Source organism: Pholis gunnellus (genome assembly GCF_910591455.1).
Source record: "Pholis gunnellus genome assembly, chromosome: 15".
NCBI classification, from domain to species: Eukaryota; Metazoa; Chordata; class Actinopteri; order Perciformes; family Pholidae; genus Pholis; species Pholis gunnellus.
Window position 1 is genome coordinate 5552904 of NC_136542.1, and position 25800 is coordinate 5578703.

Sequence of the window (25800 nt, forward strand, 5' to 3'; positions counted from 1 at the left end):
AGAGCTGGCATAGCACGGTGCAGTACCGAAATCCAGAAATCCATGAGTGCAACTTCATGCAAAAATTATTCAAAATAAGTAAATAAAACAAAAGAAAAAATACTAGCGCCAGTCATACAAAGTCACTAACAGGGAACATGTTGTCAGCTTCGTTTCGGGGCGTTCCCGTGGTCATGTGTTTACAGTATTTTACATACACAATGATCTGCTGCAATGGAACAGTTGGGGGAGAAAGCACAGCAAGCCATTCCTTAGCAGTCATGAGGGAACTCATTCATTAATTACAGTTTTTGTTTACAGGACAACACACACACTCGCTAATTAGACACATCTTGCTACCTGCAAGGTGTGAAGAGACGTTTTTTTTTTTTTTCACATAGTGAAATCCTGTTAGATTACAGCATGCATTACTCTACGTGCTAATGCCGGGGGTTGTTGTTGTTGTTGTTGTTGTTGTTGTTACTGATTCTCTTCAGTTGATGACTGTATGTCCTTACAGGGTGGAATGGTGTCAGCTTGTCCTCAGTGCTTCTGTACTCTCAATGTGCCTGGACACACACACACAAAAGAGCATATTTAGAGCTGCTCTAAGTCTGCAAAGTCTGAATTAATTTGTAAAAAAAAAGTATAAATGACTGTGTGGCACTGTGCCATGGTGCCTTGCTGCGTTAGATGGAGGGTTGTAAGTATTTTATTGGCGAATTAAGGTGCAGCCAACTCTTGTGCTGTCATAATTAGCACTTGTTGTCCAGTTGCAGAAAATAAATGTACGTCGGGCAACTCGTTCCTATAAAAATATTATATACGGAAGCCAACAACGGTCGTGGTTGCATTAGTTTAATTATCTTGAGATCATAGGTTAATTATCCCCTCATCACACAATGTCAGTGAGTTAATTATCTTGACAAAACTAGCTGTTGTTTCCCAAGATACATTAACAGGTTGTTTTCTCGGGATGGCGGGTTAATTATCTCGTTATCTCGACAAAACTATGTTAATGAACACAAATAATTCTGTTTTTGAGTGGTTTTAGTATGACTTTATAATAAAAGTGTCTCTGAGAGACTTACCTCTGTCCCCACCGTTCCTCATGTTGGTCTCCTCTTCCACTCCAACCTCATCAACTGTAAAAACAAAACCTGAGATTTCAGTGACAATGTTTTTGGTCACTATGTAAAAACTCAAAAACATAAGAGGGAAACATATCGGAAGAAGGTGTGAAAACGACAAACACGCGGAGTAATATATCTCAGTAATAACGTAACATTTCAGGGGAAAGAACAGTCCTCGGCGGATTCATAATCCAGATGATGAAACAGACTCAAAACATGAACCTGAGACCTACTTCTGAATGTTAAAAGGTTTCTGAGGACCACCTTCCCAAATAAATGAGAAAAAGACCTACATGAGAAAAAAGTAGAAAACATAAACTGGCCTGTAAATATGTGTTAAGCCACTCTGAGGCCCGGTGGCACAGACTAACCTGAGTGGAGCTCTTTCACCAGTGACGACATGGTGTTTGTGATCGAGTCAGCAGCAACTAATAGATCATTCCGAAGATTTCTAGGTACACCTAGAAAAAAAAGAAACATTTCCACACATGCAGTTTCTACTCTGAGTACAATCATGTGAGAGTGTGCAAAATATCATTTTTTCTGCATATCATAATAACTGTTTTATAGGTTGTGCTTTTTAATGACCGCCCTTTGTTTCGGGTGTTGGTGCACACTCACCCTGAGCGAAGGCGTCAAGCACGTCCCCTCCCACCCCCGCCAGGCAGTCCTGCGGTGTGTGAGTTGGGGTGGACCCAGCCGAGGTGGAGCGTATGGGCATGGGCATGGAGCAGCCCGCCCCGTGACTTGGGGAGGAATGAGGGGAGCATCCAGACTGGGACTGCAACATAAAAGCACCCGTGACAGTTACAGTATCATCAGCTAAACATTTTAGAATGAGGTATTTGCTGTACTCTATGCAATCGTTTGACATTTTGGGGAAAATTTGCTTTCATGTCGAACGTTACATTAGAAGATTGATTGCATCTTTGTGTCGAGCTTTAGAGGTGGTGTGCAGATTTTGTTACCTTTGGACGGAGCCAGGCTAGCTGTTTCCCCCCGTTTCCAGTCTTTATGCTAAGCTATGCTAACCGACATAGCGTCATATTTACGGTACAGTCTGGTCTCTCTCTGCAAGAAATTTATTTCCCAAAATGTCCAACTATTCCTTTAATCCCAAGCTTATTCATCCCATAATACATAAGGACAACATGACCTTTTAAAAAGGTCTCACAATAATTTGTTGTTGAAACATGTTTTGAGTTTGACTATATATTTATCACCAAAGGAATGAGATGTACATGTGTTTTTTTTAATGTGTTTGACCACAACAGGTGCAAAAAGACGAGCTAACAAATGTCACGAGGCATCTTTTTGCCGATGACATACTGGATAGTCATTCATCTGCGAGCTTCTAGTGGATCTGGGCTTCTGATCGAGATAAATCCGATTAATCTCTAAATCAACAAAGCCAATTCTGGAACGACTGCTTTTCTATGGAAGACGCCGTATTGCAGTCAGAGATTGCAGCTCTTTGGGAAGCGATGACCTTTTTGCTTCTAAAAGTGACTTTTATTAAAACACAGACACAGATGTGACCAAAAGAACTTAATCCTTTAAGGGAGAACAGACAAAAACAATGGTTTTAAAGACAAGAAAACCTTCTGGAAATCCCTACACTGGCTGGCTATATACACTCTGTGTGTCTGTAGTGCACCTCTACTGCAGTGAGGGGTTAATGAGAACAATGTGTGGGTGAGTGACTGGGCCTGTGCTGAGACGAGAGCTGTGTGTCTCAGAGAAAGGATCACTGTGTTTCTGTGGGACTGGTGCAGCCCCAGGTCGATGGCTCGGAGCCAAGCAGCAGATGGCCGGCCAGACTGCAGTCACATTAGAAGGGAGGTTGTTAGTGCAGATGAAAGGAACAGGTCCCTGATATCTGGGCTTAAAAAAAAAAAAAGTTCTCTCACCTTGTTTGGACTAAGGACTTGAGAAAACAGATTTTAAAGACTGTGTCTCAGTCTGTAGTTTTGCTCCACAATGGTGCTGCTGGATTAGCCTGTATAAGAGGACTAGATCACTGTAACCCAGTTAGATAGTGGAATCCTATTATCTTCCTTCCTAAAACCTCTTATAAAAACTTCCTTCAAATCACATCTGTGTGACGGAGGAGTATAGTACTATTAAACTAAGTGCTGAGACTAGAGCCAGGTATTGTAGCCTTGCAAACTGAATTAAAGGCAACTTACAGCCTGCTTCTGCTCCTCATCCTATCAGCCAGCACAGGTAAGCAGTGAGAGAGAGCAAGAAGAGTGAGAGCAACAGAATTAAAGCAGCGGCAGAAGAAGAAGACGAAGAAGAAAGGGTTTTCTGCATGCACCATACGACGCATTGTCTTGGTTTTTAAAAGAATCAAAGATGTCAACATCTCATTTAATCAAACACGCCACCAAAGCTTTAAAACCGAATCATGTCAACTTGATTAGCATAGACAAAACCTTTTAAAATGCTATTTGAATTAAGGCCAGTGGCTTAGTGTTTATGCAGCATCCTAGGATATCAACAGTGGTTCAGAGTTCTTCTAGAAGCAGGCGATGGTCTTACCTTCAGCAGCCTCATGAGTCCCTCCAGCTGCACCATCAGCTCCCGTCTGCTCTCCTGCAGGGCCGACATGCGCCTCTCCAGCTCGTCCTTCCTGTGTCTGCGGCCGAAGGACGGAGTTTTTAGGGACATTAAAACACGAGGGAGGAAGTTCTACTTCGATCTTATCTCTTAAACAAAGCATTACAGCTTAATTATTTGGCAAAATCCCTTTCCAGTGTCTCTAAAATATTTCACAAATGCAGGTATTTCCTGTAGAGATGTGTGAGAGGGGATTCAGATTTACCTCGGGGTCTAATAAGTCGAGGGTCAGACACAGACACTGCAGTCATATGGCATTCGCATCATACCACTGCACTATATTTCACTATTTCTACTATGCCACAGTTACAAATACCTTAATTGGCTCACATGACCATTTTATAAAGGCCCCAATGTGTTTAATTTACTGTTAAATCTGGCTCACCAAGTTTGTCCCCCACTGTGATTTTTCTCACATACTTTTATTTAGAAAGGCTACGATATTGGGGCATAAAAAGGAGCTTTACCCCCCCCACACATGTTTACAATGGCAAGATGCATCTACTGTAGCTGCACTAATGGTCAACATACATATTTGTGACCAACAAAGGTCTTATTTACGGTGGTGCACCTGACCTCTCCCAGGTAACTTACTTGGACACCCCTGTAAATATCTGGCCATTTTAGTGGAGGATTCTGGCCTATTGTCTCCCTCTGGTGTTCACAGTGAGTAACTGCATTTTACAAATCCGTCTGTTTTTTTTAGTCAACCTCTAAAAACAAACATCTGCAGACTGTGAACACCTCTGTTCTGCTCTGTATGCCGGGGCCGAATAAAGGCAACATCACAGCCGTCCAGCCAGTGTGACGTGTGAGATGATGTCCCGCTATAAACCTGAATCACAAACGAGCTCAGTGATCTGGCAAATGTTTGGTGTTAGACTGGGAGAAATAATAAGTGGAATAACTGTATCCTCCAGTGATGTAAACCAATATTTGTATTACTATGTTCTAAAACAACGTATGATTAGATTCCTGTACATCCAACAATCCTCTTAACATGCCAAAGAGTGAGGAAGTACACTTCAAATTCCTCTCTGCTATAACTGCGATTACCCAGCATTGAAGTATGTAATAAAACATTAGATCAATGTTGCATTGAAATCGCTGCCATGGCTGTTGACCTGACTGCTGATTCATTATTTAGGCCAGGCCGGACAAACAAGGAGTCACTAAGAGCAACGAGTGCTGTGGACGCGTCCTCTCAGGGTGAGTCTCTTCCAAGAACTGAACCCAAGGGCCTCAGCGTCCTGCCAGCATGACAAATGCACACGTTGCTGGCGGTGAAGCAAATTCAAACCCCCCCCCCCCCCCCCCCCTCCTGAATTAGCAGGACATTATTTCTTCTTGAAGAATGAGTCCAGCCTACATTAATGCAACAGCCCTGAAGTGGTTTTACTTCTTGATTTGCTTTGATATATGGCTATTTCTTCCTGTTGTTGGGAGGAAGATGCTCTAGTCAGAGGGGCGGTGGTGTCAGCAGGGATAATACCTGAGGAGCCGCAGTTCAGTAAGCAGCGTGGGGTTTTGCTGAGCTTTTTCTGGGGTCGGCTGGGAGGCCTGCTCGTGCTCCAAACGCAGCCGCTGGATCTCCTGGAGGATCTCCCTGAATGAGTTAATCAACCAGTTAAGTAAACAGCCAAAGATTGTTTAATTAGAGGACCAGAGTTTAGGCTCCATCTGGCGGTTAGAGTTCAGATTGGAACCAACTGAATATTAAGCTATCAAAAACACAAAGATTCTTAGTTTCAAGTGATTATACACTACTGAGAATATAATAATGGTTATTATATTCTATTTCTGTCAATAGATCCCCCTAAATCCTACACGCTAGTCCTTTAGATTGAAGTGGTAATCCAATAAAGTCAAATTCCTGCATTCTACATTTTCTCTTACGTAATAGTATTATTATATTACAAAAATGTACTTACAGTAACATTAAAAGTACTACTCATGCAGGATGACTGCTTTCATAGTGATTTAGTACAATCCAACATTTCGAGTATTATGCATCTTTTTTTTCCAGAGTTGGGAATTTAATTCAAATTTGTGTTTTAACACTTTTGATTTTCGTTTCTGGTGAAACAATCGAGATTTAACGTTTAGATCAATGAGCTTCAGGGGTGCCGGTAGGCAGGTTTAGTTACCTTTGGACAGGGCCAGGTTAGCCGTTTCCCTGATAAGTGAAGCTAACCGACTTCATGTTTACTGGATGTGGTATCTATCATCTCCTCTAACTCTCTGCAAGAAAACCTAACCCCCAGAATCACAATCTATTCCTTTAACTATTCTATACAGTGCTGAGTTGTTTAAATTTGTAACAGTGCATCATTTTCATTAACTTATCATATGCTTTGCATATACAATCTAGTTGTCAGATAAATGTAGTTGAGTAAAAAAGTACAATATGTCTTTCCAAGAATATAATAGAAGAATAAAGTGCCATAATAATACTTAAGTAAAGCAAAGTACCACTACTAGAAACTATATTTTAGTACAGTTTTTAGTATTTTAGTAGTTTATTAAACTAATAATAATACTTTACACCATTGCACACCCGCCAACCCATCAGTAAAATAGCACTGATTAGCTTCTAATAAATAACTGATGTGAGAATACTACATTTTACCTGTTTTTGTTCTCCAGCTCTGCAATCAGCTGTCTCTGCTGCTTATTGGCATCAAAGTTGAAACCCAGATCTGTTGGAGGACATTGCTGCTGAAAAACAAAAGTGAGCATAGAATGAGCATTAACAACCAAACGCTGCCTTCTGACCACGGTGAGCAGTAATGACCCTCTGCTGGAGACGTGTAATGTTTCTGCATAAACAGGGAGCCATTTCACCACAGCTGTAAAGTTATAATCCTAAAGATTTTTATGAATTAAAACCACATTTTTGAGTCTTAATGGCAATCAATGTTCTTAATTATCTCTTTATGTAGCAGTTGCTATTAGGAGTGGCGGAGTCCGCCATTCTCGCACTGGATTCAGATTGCCTACATGTGATTTATTAAAGTACTTATAACAAGTAAAAACTGCAGGGAAACAAGTATTGTGAATACTGTGAGTAGCCTTTACGCTGCAGTTTCAAACATGGAAGTTCCCTCGCCTCAATGAAGCGCCTATAGACTAACTTGTCGAAGCGTTAAGACGTGCGATGCGGGGTGACTGAAGCCCACCGAGGGCCGGACTGCGAGACACTCACTGTGGAGTTGCCCGCCTCGGCTGCCAGGCGGGCAGCGTAGCGAGCGATGAGGCGGTGCTCTTCATCCAGCCGACTGGGACTCTCCAAGACACTGCCCAAAGTCACAGACAGAGAAATACATCACACACACACATACACAGCAACGCCGACTCTACTATGAAAAGCTCTTATGTAAGAAGGAGGGAAAGTTTGTCGCGTCAAAGTGATTACGTAAAAAACTGTAGAATCGAGGTGACCTTAATGTTTGACACTTGGTGTTGATGGACACATAATTGGTCATAGCGGTGGACTGAGATGGATAATAGAGAATGCAGTTGTGACTGCGCCGACGCTCGTTCTGGCCATTTCATCACCGACTGGACATGTCAAATAAGGCATGGGACTTGAAATGGGCGTGGCATATGGTGTGGACAGATGACGGGACATATGCTGTCCCTTCTCGGCAGGCGGTCTGCGATGAAGAGCGAAGGAGAGGAACGGCGCTGGGCTCCGTCTAACGCCGACTGGAGAGTGAGCGATGATTCAGACCATTAAACCCAATCTGGCTCCGAAAGCCGCTGCATCAACAAGCAACAGAGCGCCTGCAGCTTTGACTACCCAGGCCCTTAAACACACTGCAAACCAACCTTTTCATCCACTTTTTGTATTAAAATCGTATCTTATCTCAAAGCAGACACAAATAAAAGCTGCCTGTGTGATGAGATCGTTTCAGCTGCTCCAGCTTCTAACGCGCTTGTTTCAAAGGCCCAGTGATGATATCTTAAAATACTCTTCGGATCGTTCGACTTGTTTCAAGATAGTGTCACCTGATTTAAAAAAAACATTCAGTTGGTCTGCACTAGACTGTCAGGAAATGTCTTGCAAAATGGGACACTATGTAAATAATTTACTCTCATCCTCAGGCTAAAGCATAGACAGAGCCTGAGGTTTTTTTGTATATTAAAGTAATTCATTAACGCATATCAGGCTTGGGTTGGCCCAGGAAACGCTGGGACCCAACGAGCTTTTTTGGAGCTGGACTGCATGTCTGGATGTTTGGGTGGCATCAGTATAAAAGCTGCTCCATCAGGGAGATTCCTGGCACCACCTGATGGTCTGTTCCAGGTTTTGGACAAAGATGCATTGACTGCCTTCAAGCCCTCCTGAACTGGATTCTTTCCCAGACACACATTTTTCTCTCTCGTGTTGAAAATGCCAGACATTTTTCTTTTTTTTTCACTCACACACAATATCTCAGACACCACATTTTTACTGTGTATTATTAATGCTAAATAGGGTGACTTAAAGTGTTGCCAGATGCAAGTAAAATCCCATTTAAAGTAATAAATCAATGTTCAATGCAAATGAAAAACTTCATTCCATGATTATGAATAATCAGTCAAAACTCATTTTGTTAACTTTTCACTATAATCAGCCTGGAGTCATTCATTTTGATGGCGGAAATTTGTAAAATAGTCTTAAAATATTTGACTTTCATCACAATACAACTGAAAATCACTACACGATAATACTGAGTAATTGCAAAGCACCACTTGATCCATTTGAGTTATTTAGCATCATTTGTTATCAGGTGTGATTAGCTGTAGGGCCAAAGTTAGATTACTCACCACAAATTGTTTTAATATAGGCTTTTATGTTGAGCATGTGTCACACAGTTAATGACTGTGTTTCCACTCTGACTCACATTTAGCCAATTCTCCGTTAACTCTGAATCAAAACTCAATCAAGCTCAAGGCGGCGCTTTCTTTTTCCATTTTTAATTTTATCTTCTGCCGCCGTGGTTCCGCATGACTAACAGGTAATAAATTGCGGTTCGCCCTTGGAGGACGAGCTCGTGGTGAGCGATTGTCTCTGAGAGAGAGAGAGAGAGAGAGAGAGAGAGAGAGAGAGAGAGAGAGAGAGAGGTGGGAGGGAGCAGATGCCATGTCAGCAGAGCAGACAGTATCAGAGAGCAGACGATGATGGAGGCTGGAAGCACAACACCCACCATTCCTCAAACAGAGTGCATTCAGTTTCCACTTTGCACTGACGGCACACAATCACGGACGTGTTTTGTGTTCGTCTCTGAATCTCAAAAAGGGTCAACGAACGAAGGACGGCACCCGGTGCTGCTTTTCAGTCTGGAGGCTCTTGAACTGAGGCAGAGCCACAAGGAGCTTTGCATTATTCAGCAGCTGCATCTTTGACTCATCGGCCCTTCATGTGAGAGCAGGCAGACCGGTGCCGGGTAATTATAATAATAGATTAATATTTACAAACCAAATGTGACACGGCGAGAGGCTGCTAGGAACCGGCCTTCTGTTCTCTGCAACCAAACCTTAAGTGAAGCCTGCTCCTTCCCGCCTCATTCAACATCCTATCTACCCGTATCCACACTGACTCTCAACACAACTTATTTGGGAAGCGTCACGGTGGCTTAATGCGCAATTTCTGCCCTAAATATGGCAGCTTTGTAGTTGTTATGCCCCCCCCCCCCCCCCCCTCCCCAGGGCAGCAGCATCCTCGGTGCATGACATCTCCCCAAAGCAGCTCTGACTCACAGAGCAAAATGTCAAGACAAAGGTTATCAGGCTCCTTCATTTCTGCCACGGTGAAACAAACCTCAGGAGAGCGTCGCCTCGCTCTCGTACGCGCTGCGACACGTGACGTCTTCCACTGACCTCCACGGCTCTGGGTGCGAGGCATCATTTACCGCCTCGGGTGTCCCCCGTCTCGTCAGCCTCCTTCAAACCCGCTCTAATCGAGACACTGTCAGCCCTCTGAGACGAGACTGCACTGCACAAAACGTTTCATCTCTGCAAGAAACTTAATCTAGTATTGATTGTGAGCATCGCGTTGTTCTAAATAGGAAATCTTCCAGCAAAGGCTCGATAATTACACTTTGAGTGTAACAGAGAGCGGTGAGGGAGTGTCGGCATGACCTCGCACCCTTTGACTTTCACATTTTGAGGTTCAGTCTTGCGCTGGTGGAGATTTTTTGCCCTTCAGCTGCCTGGGTCCTTGGTACAGACTTCACTCAAGCTCTTTCTGAATCCTCTACCAGTCTATTTTCTGGATTTCAATCTAACACAGGGCTGATGTGCACACCGCTCTTCTCTTCCTGTACACCAGACTGTGGCGTCTCGTCCCTCCTAATGTGCCGTGGGAAGTCCTGAGTCCCTGAAGGGTCTCATCTCGCAAACACAAACTGACGGAAAGATGTGAGCGAGAGATACTGTACACAAAGGGAAAATTCACCCCCGCACAGGACAGAGTGCAGACCCATTAAAGCCGCCTCAAAGTGCTCCCCATTATCATTCATAACCACAATGGCTCATTACCAATGGGAGCAAATAATAACAGAGGTGGCCTTTAACTGAAATGAGAGGACAATTAGGCTGCTTTCACGGGGCCGCTCGCCTGCTATCCGTTTACATGATGAGACTCCGATTCTATCATAATCTGTTTGTCACATCAACCCTTTAAGTAGGAGTGCTCACATATCCGTCACGACAGTGTAACAACACTTTTCTCCAAAAATACTCTTGACAAGGGCACGCTGCTCGGAGGCAGAAATGTGTGTCAAGTGTGAGGGAACAAATAACATCTGTAGTGTGATTCGCTGCGCTGGTCTCGCCGTTTCCACCGACGAGAGGGAATCTGTCGCCCGTTCTGAGTGAATTCTGTGGGATTTTTTTTTGCAGGTGTGTAACTCAGCGTGACACTTTGTCATCTTTTCGAGAAAGCGTTAGCTAATGATGTGGAATAATCAGAACCATATCTTTAGAAAGACAGTGTGCGTTTATTGCCTGGGAGTGCTTACCTTTTGGTGGGAGTAGGTGTCCCAGAGGACATGAGCATTGTGTCGTTCATGTTGTCGGCCGCTGGTTTCGGCTGACTAAAAGACAAGATTAGAGGTCTTTAATGCTACACTGCAGAGGCCTGTGGCGCTTGTCACCAGGGAATGGGGTAGAGGGCATTTGCATTTTATTAGTAATCATGAATCAGCAATCCTGACTTCAATTTAATCCAACTGTACAAAAGAGAGCAAGAGGGGGCGGCAGGGGGATCATTATAAACCGTACTGTAGTGTGGTGCACAACATGTTGTTCCCGAGTTAACGAAATAATTGACTTTTCCGGTTTTTAGGGCTATTAGCTTCAACCTAATTAACATGAGCGAGAGACAAGGAAACTAATTAAACTGGAGGTCTGTGCAAAGCTAGGAAAGGTGACATTGTGGGAGGTAATTTTGTGAGAGTAAACAAAGCGATGGGGTCCATCTGGCTGCTGCATCGGTGGCCCCCCCCCCCCCCCCGCGAGCTCAACGGAGAACCAAACCCTCGGACCACGGAGTCTCATTAACGGATCAGAATATATCGCTCAGGGGGCTCTCCGCTTCACACTTCACCCGCCACAGAGAACTCCCCTCCATTTCCACGTCGCTGTAGTAGCGTCTCCTCAATCTGGCACGTAGTAGCTCCCCGTAGTTGTCCGCCTTGACTCTATTGTAACTGACGGTTTTATTTAAAGCACCTCATTATCACATAAAAGGCAAAAGCTCTGAACAGCGTGGTGTCCCGATACGCTTATTTGTCCAATCAGCGGGGTTTTTTTGGCCAAAATCAAACTATTTATATCCCCGTTGTGCGGAATACTGTTATCAGCACAAGACACAGAGCGTCTGTCTGCCACGGTGCCACAAAGTGCCTCAGCAGCACACGCGCTCTTCTTTTCTGTGTATTATTGTGCTTCTAAAAATAAGAGCGAGTGAAGCGGCATCATTTCTGGATCGTTAATTGTATTCAAATCATTTGTGAGCTGTTCATAAGCCATGAAGTACATATTTCCCTGCATTAATGTGGCTGCTCGTGGGGGTTAAGCAGGTTCTTTTTAAAGACACATTGTAATTATTCATTGGTTCATACATTCACATTTCCCTCTGGACTAGCCCAACAGATTCAGCCAAGGACGGTCCTGCAGAACTAATTTATATATTATAACACAATCAAACAACAACATATAAAAACTGTCAGTCCTTAACACCTGCACATGCTGTCTTTCAGTCTCCTTCACAGACACAGACTTGTGTGCACGTTTACCTCTCACTTAACGCTCATTATCTTTACAATAATCCACCCCGAGGGTGCAGACAGAAGAGGAGACAACGGGGCATCACACTTACCTCTGTGAGGAGAGAGAGCACCTGCCCGGCTGGCAAAATACATCCAACTGCAGCTGTTTCCAGATGCCTAATCTGTCCTCAACTGAGCAAGCGAGCGTCTCAATGTACTACACTGCTGCTGTCTCCAAGGAAACTCGGCGGTCACGTGACTTCATGACGACGTGGATTCCTCTCTCTCTCTCTCTCTCTCACACGCGCTCTCTCTCTCTCTCTCTCTGCTCTGACTCTGTCTTTTTCGCCTCTCTCTCACACATGAATACACGCTGGAAATTAGGGAAATGCCACTTGCTCAAAATACTTCAATTGCAACTTCTACTTTCGTCCCTAACATAGAAAACAAACCTCTGCAGTGCATACTATCCTTAAACATCTCGACTCTTTCCTCTTACCTTCAGCGAGTTACATAAGTCAAAGCTCCTCACAGCTATCCCTCTATAAATAATCATCAGTCCTTTTCAAGCACACCAATGTAACCCCTGTGGAACTGTAGGGCTTCTTCTTCTTCTTCTTCTTTCTTACGTAAAAGTATTTCATTTTCCTCTCAGATTTGGATTCATTCTAACAGACGTCCTAACTCATTCACATCAGCGTGTCTACAGCCCCACGTGGTTCACCGGCTGAAGAAATGCGGATCAAAGACACACAGTCCAGTGTTTCAGCCGGTGCCTCAGAGGTCAAACCGGAGTGAGTTAACACAACATTTAGGCGCTAAAAGATCAAGAGTCTGCAATGCGCTAAGCCTCGTGCTACCTGCGTGCAGTGAATGACAACGGGCCACCCTTTCCTTGCACTTGGCAGAGGTAGAGGAGGAGGTGAAGTCTGGTGAGGCTTCATGGACACGTATTCAGCTTATTTCTGATAAACAACGGATGCACGGCGGCCTTCAACTTCTCTCAGCCGGCTAAAAATAATACGCAAACATGAGGCATCGTCTCCCGCTGGCAAAAAGGTGCTCCTGTTTCCCCGATGCCTCTGCCATTAAAAACCTCAATGGATCACGCTCACAGAAAAGTGAATTTCACGCCCGTTCTCTCCATTTGAAAAGGCACTGATGGAATTTGACCAGGAGAATAAAGAAAGATGTTAAAAACAGAGGAAGGCGATTTAAAAAAATGTAAAAAAGAGATTTCTGGGGATTATAGAGAGAGCTGAAAATTGCTAAATATTAAGCATGGCACCGAGATTTTGACACTAAAGTGTGTGTTCCACATTAATGCAAAGTATGGTAAGATGCCTATTTTCGACTATTTCGGTGTTTGAAGTCTTTTGGCAGAAGCGGGCGCTAAGTCTGCAGGTAAGAAGCCGTGCGATAGATTTAAAGTTCCTGAGACAGACGGTGCATCCCAAAGCCTACGACTCAAAACTCTCCAAAACACAAATCCGCAAGAATCTCTCTGACAGTTTTGAGCGGAGGGAAAAATTCACAGCTCAGCTCGCTGTTGGTCTTTGCTTTTCAGACGCCGGTAAATATTTTAAAAACACTTTCAGGATAGATTCACTTTGTCTGTAGAGGACGCGAGCGGTTTGGACGCGTGTCCGTTAAGTTTGGGAGTTTTGATCAAACCTGACGCTCTAGCCTGATTCTGCCATTATTACTCACTCACAGTGGCTTCATCCGCCTCTCACACACACACACACACACACACACACACACACACAGACACACACCTGAGACACCACGCTCATGGGTGTCTCCTTCTTCACAACAACATTCACTTTGTTGATGGATCATCAACAAAGTGATGTTAATCCAGAAGAGAATCGGAGGCTTGGCGGTTTTCCTGTGACTAATTATCTGAGGGATCCAGTTTTAGGGAACATCTCTGTAGCCAGCAGGGGCTTCATCACGGGAATAATAGGTGTACGATTACAGTATTCACCCGTAATTTCCCTGAAATCGACCATTAACAAGTGAGAATTTTTCCATTAGCGCCTGCTCTTCCTTTACGGCTCGTGGCTACAGAGAGAGCACAAGTGAGATTTACACTTGTCATGTTGGATTTAAAGGAATAGTTCAACTATTGGAGACTATTCACGGCTCATATCACGGCTCTATCAGTTAGATATGAAGGTGCAGACAGTTAGCTTAGCTTAGCATAAAGACTGGAGACAGGTGGAGCCAGGTTCACTGTTTCCCCCTCTTCTTTACAGTCTTGACGCTCAATCTCAAATCATGTGCCACATTCCAAACTAACAATGAACTGGATATTTTCATCATTGTGTGCACAGAACAGTATCTCTTCCGACTCTCCAATAAAATCTGTTCTGTTCAGTGCCAAGACGTGCACAGTTAAGTATGGAAGCGTTAAATCTGAGCCAAAAATGAGAATGCCAGTCACCGATGAATACATATTTTGAATGGCTGTCAGGTTTAGGAAACATCTTTTCATGGCTGATGAGAGGCGCTACTTCATCACCACACACAAAATAGAAACAGAAACGCTTCTGGAACCAAAAATAGACATTTGACATCAAAGACAGGGACTTTGACAATAACATAAAAACAGAGAGACATTCAGATGTCTCAGGGGTCAACAGGCACATCCATTATCCTAAAAGTCAGCGAACAAACACACAAACAATGCCACCATCCTTCAAATGCCATCTGAGAGAGCATGAGAATGCACTTTGTCCATTAAAGTCTGAAAGAAATACAGAACGACAAGAAGTTCTTCGAATTTCTACCCAACTAGTTTTACCCACACATTTGATTTTAATCAATATCAATCTACTCGTGTGATGTCATTTCACGCTACTCAGCCGACACAGTGCGGATAAATCCTGTCGCCTCATTGGAGGGAAACATGCAGGTCGACAGCTGATCCTCCGCGTTGTGATGAATTGTAAATTCATGCAAATATAGCTTCATCTTAAATGCATAGCTTTGGGCACAATGCAGAAAGATCCTCCCCGAGCCTGGATGAGACGACGCAGTAAAAGAGGAAATCATGTGGAAGTGTTTACGTTGTGTCTATTTTTCTCGGCGTTCACCGAGCTGGTTTCTCCCCCCACGATGTAGCTCACTATCAATTGCTCACTGACACAATTGCCAGAAGCGAAACCATATACAGACGGCTTAGGTTTAAGGTCGTGACTGGAATATGAATATGAGGATTCTGTTACGGAATGTGCCATGAGAAATGTTGAAAGTAAATTGAGAGATTTCCTGTGATCCTATTAAAGTAAAAGTCATGAAATCACCTTTTAAACCTGAAACATGATCTGATTTTTTGTTTTGGTGGAGGACAAAAGCGAGGCAAAAGTTTTCAGGCAAAAGACGATGAGAAAAATATGAAGTGACCTTAGCGGTGTGGACTTCTCTGCGGCTGTATCTCAACTGAAATGTAAATGAGTCTGCGGGGTTTAAGACAGCAGCGCAGTATAATGCATTTCCTATAATGACTTCCAGGAGCCTCAAAGCCTGGAAGTGTGAGATTTATACCACCGGCCCCGATTCATTGCCAACAGACTGATGAGGGAGCCCGAGCGGTTAACGGCAGCCGTGGCTGAACCCGCGTAGTATATCACCATTCCCACATTAGCAAATAATCCCGGTCCTGACATCTTAGAGAGATGGCACTCTTATCACTCATGTAGCGACGGGGAATAAAAGATGGAGGCCGTTACATGACAAGAGGAGACTATAGATCACGGGCACACTGGGGCCTTGCTGTGCGATTAATCAACAAATCAGTCGGGTTTCCCTCATTAATGACTCAACCAGTGGTAACAAATGCTTTTGGAATGGCACTTACACAGTATGGGTGAGTTCCTGTGGTCTCTCCGCCTGCTCGGGGAACACAGGATGCGGCGGCTCTCCGATGGGGACGCAGCCGAGAGATTTACTGATTGCGTGGCTCAGCTTTTTGGCCGGAGACTTCTGTGAGGAGGGCAGAACAAACACGAGTGTCTGTCAGGTATCGGCAGCGTGGCAACTACGGAACTAAAAGTTAGTGTTGAGCTCCCGCCTTGTGTGTTGTATCATTGTGTTGGTATAGTAGAGACAGTTTTAAGCCACTTAAGACGTCATTTACATAACTGGGTCAACAGTCTGTTTACTGTGCCATAAGTGTGGATCAGCAGTAGTTAGTGGAGTTTCAGATAAGTGCTTGTATCTGCTGCTTCTCCCGCAACTGCAACGCAAAGAGTTCACAGCTTAGCGTTTATTTATGTCATATGGACAACTGAAGACAGTGAATTGGTTAAAAATACTGTGCAAAGACAACTTTGGGTTTAATCATCTTTTCAGGAACTTTTCAGGAATACACCAGAACTTTCCAAATTCATAATTTCCTCTTGGATATTGACATGAATGTTACTTACAAGTTTTGTAAGTTAATGGGACATAAATGTGGCATAACCACTCCATTATTGATCAAAGATAGATAATGCTGTGACTCTACTTCTAGTAATTCACTGATAACCAATTTCAGTCCTTAAATCTCAACGTTGTTGTGCAAAAAAAAGGATCAAACTCAAAAAAATGTTTTTGTCATTTCACACTTAAATGAAAAAGAAACTAAAATAATAACTGATTAGTACGTTTTAGGTCAGATGGAGGTAAGATCATTGTAGCATGTGCCATCATTTAAGAAAAAACAGCAACTGTTTGATATAAAGTTTCCTTGTTATGAAATGTGTTAATAAAATTGCTTGCCTTTATATAGTGCAGTTTACCATTATAATAGGGACACACAAAGGTGCAGTAAATAAAGTGCACTAGCGGACACAACAATGGTCTCGCTCCAGTACGAGCAGACTGATACTGCCAGATAATCAGCACTGTGGTGGACGGTTTTCATGGTTTTCAGCACTGGAAACCAAATAAATAAAATACGGTGAACAATGTCCCACGTGTGTTTCATACACATCATTTACACCAGTTTGTCACAAAAGTGGGAAATCATCAGGAACAGATTCATCCACCTTTAACCCTCATGATAAACATCATACATGTTTGTTTTTTACATATTATAAACAGTGGCTTGTGTTTGTAAATGTCCTGATTCATTCTGTGCAAAAACCAAGTGGGAGGGGAATTGGATTTGGGATCCAGTGCCTTTGACTTCCCTTTGTTTCGATTAGATTTATAACATAATGATCAAGCTTTCTTTACCAAAATAAAAGCCCATAAAATCCCTCTTGGATTGATCTGACAGGACAGTCTGCCACGTTGTAAAATCATTGCAGACGCTCACACACACAGAGAGATATTGATTTAGAAAAAGGCACGATGTCACGTCGACAGTGATTTGGGATTTTTTCACTCACCCAGGACGAGTGCTCCTTCATCTGGTGCTGGTTGCTATGGGGACCGTTGGCATGGCCGCGCCAGAAGCAGCTCTGGCAGAGCTGGTAGCCATGACACTGCTGGCACCGGTACCGGAAACCCATCATGCTCTCGCTCCGGCAATATGAACATTCCACCGGATGGAAGACTGGGCGGTAAAAAAAACAACAACAAACAGAGACATTTTACAAAGAGCTGCTCCTTTACAGTTTTATTTATTTTACATACCTCTTATTATTTATTTTATTGCTCTATGTATCTGTGCTTGTTTCCCATCTTACAAACAAAAACCTTTGCATACGGTCACTTTTAAGACTTCACACGCTTTTAGTCTGACGTACAAGGTTTAAGAAAGCTTAAACCAGTAGTTTCTTAGGTTTGTATACTTATAAAACAGCAGTGGTGGAAGAAGTGCTTATGTATTTTACTTTAGTAACTGAGCAATAGCACTCAGTAATAAACTAATAAAAGCAAAAGTCCTTCATTTAAGAACCCACCAAAGTAAAAGTATTAACAGCTAAATGTAATAAAGCATTAAAGTAAAACTACTTGATTTAACACGTAAGCAGCATTTTAATGTAACGGCTGGTGGAGATGAATCACCTTTGACGTACTTTAGATATTGTTGCATAAATATTTTATAAATGAATCAAATGTCACTTAATCTATAAAGTAACTAGCAACCTCAGTTAAATATGGTCAAGTAAAACAGTACAATATTTCACTCTGAAATGTAGTGGAGTACAAGTATAAAGTAGCATAAAATAGGAATACTCTAGTACATCAACATTGTACAGTAGTACAGTACTTGAATAAATGTACTTCGTTACTTTCCACCACTGAAAAAACAAGACCTATAGTTGGGGCCCTTGTCAGGTTTCACATGTCTACGAGTTGTTGGCAGTTTTATCAATGTTGAAAATCCAATATGGAGGTTGAGCGTGAATATGAATAGCCGAGAGTCCCAAGCTCTCACCATTTTCAACATTGGCAAGTCGGTGCATGAGCGGCAGCCATACGAGGCATTGAGGGGGAGGGTCGGCCATCAACACATCCAGAAACGTGTTCAGCATAATCTTCTTCTAGACGCAAACACACACAAGCACGTGTTAAACGAGACGTGTGGAGGAATTGCGGAGTTAAAAAGAGGACGGAGAAGGAGAGGCTCGAGTGTTTCCGACGTCCTCCTCGTACCTGCTGAGGGAAGCACGTCCGCACCGAATGCTCCGTGTAGCCGAACGAAGGGCCCTCGAACACGGCTGTGGGCAGTTTCAGCACCTCGCGGAGGAACTGATCAAACTTTGCAAACATCATGACTCCGCTCGAGTCGGAGATCTGTGAGAAAATATCTGAGAGACAAAATAGGCTTTAAACAAATCTGTGAATATGTTGATCCCACAGTCTGTATACTCAGCAATATGCACAGTTAAAGCCAATTAAATCTGCACACACGTTACAACGGTGCCCCCGTGTGCTTGATTTGAGCAACTACACGAAGGTAGCCATGACATCAGATTTCGGAAAGTCCATTCACGTACATATCTTCTGACATGGTGCATGTAGCTGGCTTAGAAAAGCACTTACAGCGTAGTTTGTCCACGATCTTCCCTCCACACATTGTTGACAGCATGGCTTTCATTGAGAAAACCGTCAGCTTCCCATGGCTTTCGCTGCAAGTGCAAAGAAAGGTGAAAAGTTTCATTCACAAGCAGTAAATCACACCTTTGCTCAAGTCAATACACTGACTGGTTTTTGCCTCCACAGCCTTTTTTTGGTCTGGTGTGACCAGTAGATTTTGGTTGCTTATATATTAGCTTATGTTCTCTATACTTGTGTTACTGTCACCATGTGTTTTAGAGATGTGAGGATGAAAACCAAAAGAAAAAGATGTCACCAAGATCAACATATTATACAACAGTGCACATGCCAAACTCAATTTGTCACGATTGCATCCTTTGATGTTGCATCCAGTAGTGTGTAAAATGTCAAAATTCATGAGCTAATCCTTAAATCACAGATTAACGCGGTATATTCAGGTCAGGCCGCCTCAAGACCCCTTCAAATCTCTTCAACTTGCAAAAGAGACCAGCTCTTTCATTTCTGGATTCATTCAGCTCTGGTTTCCGAGCGGAGGTAACAGAGAGTACATGAAAGCTCCTCGAGCTGCCTAATTCAGTTTGGACCTCAAGGGACAGACAGATAAACTTGCTTCCTGTGATCGCAGACAGTCATTTCCACAAAGTTTTCCCAGAGATACGGCGGCACGAATAATGACGGAGCGGGGGACCAGAGTGGCCTCCCAGATAAAAGTGAACCAACTGAAGGGGTCGATGAGCGGACGAGGCGAGCAGCCAATCAATTTGAGCACGCAGAGTACAACAATGAGAGAGAGCTTCACAGTCAATAGTCAGCCTCTGAGCTCCAGGATGCCTTGAACACAGAGCAGATGTTACGAGGAGGGAAATACAGTCAAACATCAGGAATACAAAACACATTTCTGTCCCCTGTGTTGTAGAGAAGGCAGATGTGTATTTGTTCCAACACGATTTCTGAGGCCTGAAACCTGGCTGGATGGATAGTTTGTACAATGAAGTCAGGACCAGAGCTACCACTGAGAACACTAAAGGCATGTGCCATGTATTTTGTTTAGCTTTATACACCTACACATGGATTCTTTTTCACCAGAATTCAATTTCTTGGCAGTGTTGAGAGGGCTTTAAATCATTTAGACATCTGTATTGGGAAATGAAATGTTAATGCTTTATATCTGTAATTTCCAAAGAATCCTGCAAAGAAAGAACTACGTCATTTCACACCGCAGAAGCTAGAACCACTGATATTTCAAAACGCTTTAGCTAATTAGTTGAAAAGCTTATTGAATGCTTAATTTGAATAATAACAAATAACAGTTTAATCAATATATAATGTACAAATAATCAAACAAACGTAGACTTTCTTTTTAGTGTCTTAAAGGATACCATATTGCCTTTTTTAAACCATGAATCCGCTGACTGTCAACATGACATTTCTTCAGCAGACTAGATAGCAGCCAGGTAATTATTGTTATTATTTATCGAATCGTTTTTCAGACTAATTTATGTTAATTGTCTGTATGTGGATTGACCACATTTGATGGGGTCAAATGGCATCAGTTTGTTCGCAGATTTTTCAGTTTGTCATGTTAAAAGTTAAGTGAGACGCTGTAACGTTTCTGAACAGCAGCCACTGTGGCCAAAAGTAGAGATTACTGTACTGTCATCCCAGACCAGGTGAGGCTTTAGAGGCAAAACAACTATGTGTAAAGACTGGAGCAGAGGTGTGACAAGGGGTCGCAATCTTTGTCTGAGGGGGTAGCGAGATGACTGGGGAAAACAAAATTCAGTTTGTCTGCACCGAGCACCGGCCCGTACCTGTCGTAGGTGGCCACCATGAAGTTGAGCAGCAGCCCGATGGACTGCTCCACGTTGATCTGGTGGGTGGTGGGCAGCCGCTTGTTGAGCTGGTAGTAGATGGAAGACAGGATGGTCTCCAGCCGTGACACGTTGATCTCAGCGTTGTGGTCCAACGTGTTGAGCCCGTTGTCACGAAAGGCTTCGATCATGTTCCAGACATCCACCAGATGAACTGTGAGGAGAGGGGGGGGGGGGGGGGGGGCAAACAGACCGGGATCAGACTGTGTCTGTTTCTCTTTTGTGTCTTGGTGAAGTGAGAGGAACATCGTCATGCTCTTACGGTTGCATCTCTTCTGCACAAACCGGAGTTTGCAGGCGGTCCTGTAAGTCGACAGTCTGATTACATCGAAGTTTTGAGCTCCTGCGAAAAACAAAAGCATAATGAAAATAAAAAAAAGGCTCTCAAATTAATGCCACGTCTGTCCAGCTTAATCATCTCAAACCAAAGTCTCTCCGAAACACAATCAGGCTTACAGGAAGTACATTCAAACACTATCGCTGGCTCTGTGTGGGAGGAAGTATGCGGTACGTGTGAAGGACCACACATCTCCTGCGCAACTTTGGAGCCCAGTCAAAGAATCACACAAGTATGAATAGTGAAAAGAGATTTCTCTCAGTCGACTCCACTCACTCATTTCCATGAAGAGCTGTCTCTTCTCCACCATGGCCTTGCCCCGTTTGCTGCCTTCCTCGATCATTCTGTGGCACATCAAGCAGCAGAGCATGCAGCGCTTACAGTTCAGACGGCAGCTTGTTAGCAACACAGCTCAGAAACCTTGCAAGTGAAGGCGATTAATGTATATATATTATTAGTGGAATTGAAGAAAACGTTTCAGACTATGACTTATCATTTCTGAGGTAAGAGTATACATAAATGATTACCTAAAGCTCATAAACCTACATCTTTTAAAAGTAGAAGATTTGGTTTTCATGTGTTATTGCACTATTGTGCTCCTGAACGCTGGTATACCAGAAGGAAACAGTTCTTTCATCTTTATTATTTACCCTGTACGTCAAGGACTAAATTAATCATCACTCCAGCTGTTCACGTCACTGTTATATGTATACAGATGATATGGCTTTGGTTGGCTTTTTAACACATGATGAAACAAGTTATGGGGAAAAATGTGCCATTTATTCAAAGAAATAACATTTTGATAAATATACTTATTCTCTTTTTGCCAAGAGTTGATGCCACTCTCATGTCCCGGATGCTAAATATGAAGCATAAAGACTGTAAACGGAACAACTAGTCCGGCTCTGTTCAACAACAACTACATCCGCCCACCAGCACCTCTGAAGCTTGAGAAATAACACATTAGATCTCATTTGTTTAATCCTTACAATAAAACTAACATTATAAACGACAAGTTGTGGTTTTTACATCAGGGGTTTGGGGCTCTAGAAAGAAAAGAAGAACCTTTCCGAAAATGACAAACAATTCCTTTAAGGCATTTTGTGGTGAAAAAATCAACTGCACAAAGATTATAAAAAGGATTTCATAGTGCCGCCGTCTAAAAATGAACGTTTGTTGTTGTGAATGGAGGAACAAATCATCTCTGTCATACCAAAGACTCTACTTCTAGTGAACTATTTCAACTTTGACGTCTGATTCAACTTCAGTGTTTTCAAAGTCGATTCATTGTTCGTGTCTGCTTTTTGTTTCAACACAGTGCTCATACCTGTGGAAGACAAACTCCCTTTGAAACACACAGGTTTCCTTGTTGCATTCACTCCTTTCTTCTGCTGTTCTTCAGTAAGTGTCATCGGGGCTCATTTAATCATGTATTGAAGGGGATTTTTTGTTAAATAGTGGGATTCTAATTTGAAACCGGAACCTTCAATAACAGTAATGCTACTCTGTGTTCTTATGAAATGAAGACATTTAATAGTGGTATCAATATATTAGTCGCATCCTGATTGGAGAATAGTATTATTTGTTTTTAGACTCCACAGCACTGATACACTGATACACTACATAAGACATAACATTAAGAGTTCCATATTTACCTGTCGCTGGCTGAACGTCAAACAAAGCGAAGCCCGAAACGTCGACCCTGTGAAGAGAAGCCATATTGGAAGAGTCAGTGACGTCTTTTCACTTGATGTCGCCAATACGATGAGAGCTATTCCTCGCTGACACAAGTGGAAGTTGACTTTTGAGTTAGTAATTAACACCGCCCCACTCTCCCCTCCTCCAAGGACTTCATTAACTCTCATTTTGTGCTTTTGCCCCCCCGCCCCCCCCCCCACCACCCTTTCTCTCTCTTCCTGTAGAGATATTGGTGCGCTGGCTGGGGAACACTCCAGCGCCCGTGGTCTGTGCAAATGATAATTGTCCATGACATCCCGCTCAGCGGTGACTGCATCCTGTGGGCTAATGACACCGACTGAGAGCTGCGAAGGAAGCACTTAATGATGACGGGCACATTACAGTTGGCCAATGAGGGAGCGGCGCTGGGTGCCCCAAACATGTCTGGATCACATTTGTGTTCAAAGGGTGCACTGACCGAGGGGAGGGGGGGGGGGTGGGGGGGGGGGATCAGCTGACCAGCAGAGCATGAGCAAAGGAACCAAGGTTCTGCTACCCTGAGGTGGTCCACAGACAGGCAGGATATCTCTATTTATTTATTTATCTTTTCATTGCTTGTTCTTCGTCTCTCGGTGATCTCTGCTGTTGTGACAGAAACTCTTTCCAGTCACTAACTTGCTGCTCTGTGTGGCTGGTGTTGAGAGCTTCTTATTTGCTGGTCGCAGGGCTTCTCAAACGGAACCCCTCCACTGAAATGGAGTCAAGCTTTTTTTATTGAAAACAATTATAATTGGGGTTACAACTGATGAAAACGTTAGTGATTAAGTCTGTGAAATGTCAAAAAATAATGAAGTGAGCCATCACTAGAGCTGCAACGCTTAGTTGATTAATCTACTATATTATTAACTGTATCAACGGAAAACTAATCAGGAACGATTTGGGGTAATTATTGAAGCAAAAATGACAAACATTAGCGGGTTGCAGCTTCACAAATGTGAGAAGTGAACTCTTTTCTGTCATATGTTTAAATATTTCTGGGTTTTTGGACAAAACTAGACATCTGAAGATGTCACCTTGGGCTCCAGGGAGTTATAACATGTCATAGACAAACCAATTTATTGATTTGATAATCTGAAGATGAATCGATAATGACAACAGCTGTAATTTGCAGCCTTACCCATCACCATCCCCAGAGCTCAGGTGACATCTTTAAGTGTCTTGTTTTTTATCCAAACCCCAAAAACATTGAATTGACTTTGATGTAATGAAGAGAACAAATGAAACCAGAGCGTGATTGTCATGCTTGCTTGAAAAATGACTGAAATAAATAATCGCTTATTGAAATAGTTGCCATTTATAATTTTGTTGTTGTTGTGATCAATGAATGGACCGATATGGTTGCATTCTAAGACAGCAATAAACCAATGTGTGCTAACTTAAACAGCAATGTTACTGCTCTGAAGAGATTGTATGGCGTCCTGCAGCTCAGTGTGCAAATCATGGCAATAACTCAGTCAGGATTAAGGAATTCACTTTGGTCATGATGGCAATTGAAAACACTCGGTCAGCATAATTGCATATTAAATGGAGTCCTAAATGGGCAACACACGGCTGTATCCCTGGAGATAATGTGTCAGAGGAGCACTGCTGTACTTGGGAGGGAAAGGGAAGAAAACATTTGCAATGCAGTGGGAGACCCAACAGACACATGTCAGCAAAACAACACAATGGCTCATTGTAAATATTCAGCCTGTGAAGTAACTGCAGGAAATCCATGAGTAGGCAACTCAGGCCCTTTGCATTGGAAGGCAATGGGAGCACCGCATGACAGCAAATGAACGAGTTTAATGCAGGAGTTGATCGTTTCATGTTAGATAAGGAAACGGAGACAAGTTGTTAATAATTCATAGACCAAATGAATTCACAGACCAGAGCACAGACCACAATCGTTGTGGTCTCATTAATGGGATTTTTAGCCCGTTGCATTCATTCATTTCCTCAAAATAATCACAACCTCTTAATTATTTTGATATCAGATCTTTTTTGGGGGGGTCACAAATAGACTGTGTGGTTATCATTATAGGCGCAAGGTGCGTTTGACTGTAACCGCACCTTCAGCTTCGAGTAATGACAACATCCTTTGACGCGAGTCAACATAAGGACTCGGTTACTGCAGTACCTCCCTTCCGCTGATATCACCCACTTCTCGGTTTCCACGAGCCTCGTTCCTCACAGTGAGCAACCCTGCAACACTTTAAAATGCACTTCTGAAGCGACGGCACCGCACAACCGCAGCCATATTGGTGATTTAACTGCCTATTTACCTTATTTCCGCAATGGGAATGGTGTGTCGTGATGCCCATATCTTTTTTTTTTTAGGGGGGGGGGGGAGGATAACAAACAATGGCAATCCTGCATTTTTTTTTTTCAATTCTCACTGACGTCTCGACTATAGAGAGGCAGGCAGCTGGCCTTTACCGGAGGAAAATCACGCAGGTTGCGTTTAGAGCATCATCATCATCACCCCCCTCATCATCATCATCAGCAGCAGCAGCAGCAGCATCAGCTCCAGATGAAAGGATAAGTGATCAATAAAGAGGATATTTCCTCCGTTTTATTCACAGTCGCACTCTCACCTTTTGGTGAATCCACGCGCGTGTCCGCCGACGTTACAGCTGTCCGCGCGATGAGAAACGGCTCGCACGATCCATCTTCATACCTCAAACCCGCGCTTCATTCCCCCGTTTCATTCGACTTCAGTCTGGAGAACTGCGGTTTGTCGCCGCACACGGAAACGTATACGAGCGCTCCGCTCGGCATCGTCAGCGACCCAGCGGCAGAGGACGGCAGAGAAGAGCAGAGCGCGAGAGCAGGCACGGAGATGCCATGCGCGACCACCTACTACACTTTACGCATGTGCGCAC

The 25800-nt window shown here is 43.2% G+C and overlaps 1 protein-coding gene across 3 annotated transcripts; it reads right to left on the minus strand.

The window, feature by feature from the left end:
• Window positions 1-1478: 1478 nt before the first annotated feature.
• On the minus strand, window positions 1479-21542 carry dtnbb (dystrobrevin, beta b; the record flags this gene model as incomplete). Of its 3 annotated transcripts, XM_079175262.1 has the most annotated exons (16): window positions 1479-1573; window positions 1734-1893; window positions 3302-3322; window positions 3657-3753; window positions 5227-5340; window positions 6364-6449; window positions 6940-7030; window positions 10742-10816; window positions 15858-15982; window positions 17374-17540; window positions 18369-18474; window positions 18587-18741; window positions 18977-19062; window positions 20803-21016; window positions 21125-21205; window positions 21476-21542. In XM_079175262.1, 16 exons carry the CDS (start codon window positions 21540-21542, stop codon window positions 1479-1481), a joined length of 1740 nt encoding a protein of 579 aa, XP_079031388.1. The 3 variants fall into 3 exon arrangements, with proteins under 3 accessions (XP_079031388.1, XP_079031389.1, XP_079031390.1); XM_079175263.1 differs by lacking the exon at window positions 3302-3322; XM_079175264.1 differs by lacking the exons at window positions 3302-3322; window positions 10742-10816.
• Between the last annotated feature and the right edge of the window lie 4258 nt (window positions 21543-25800).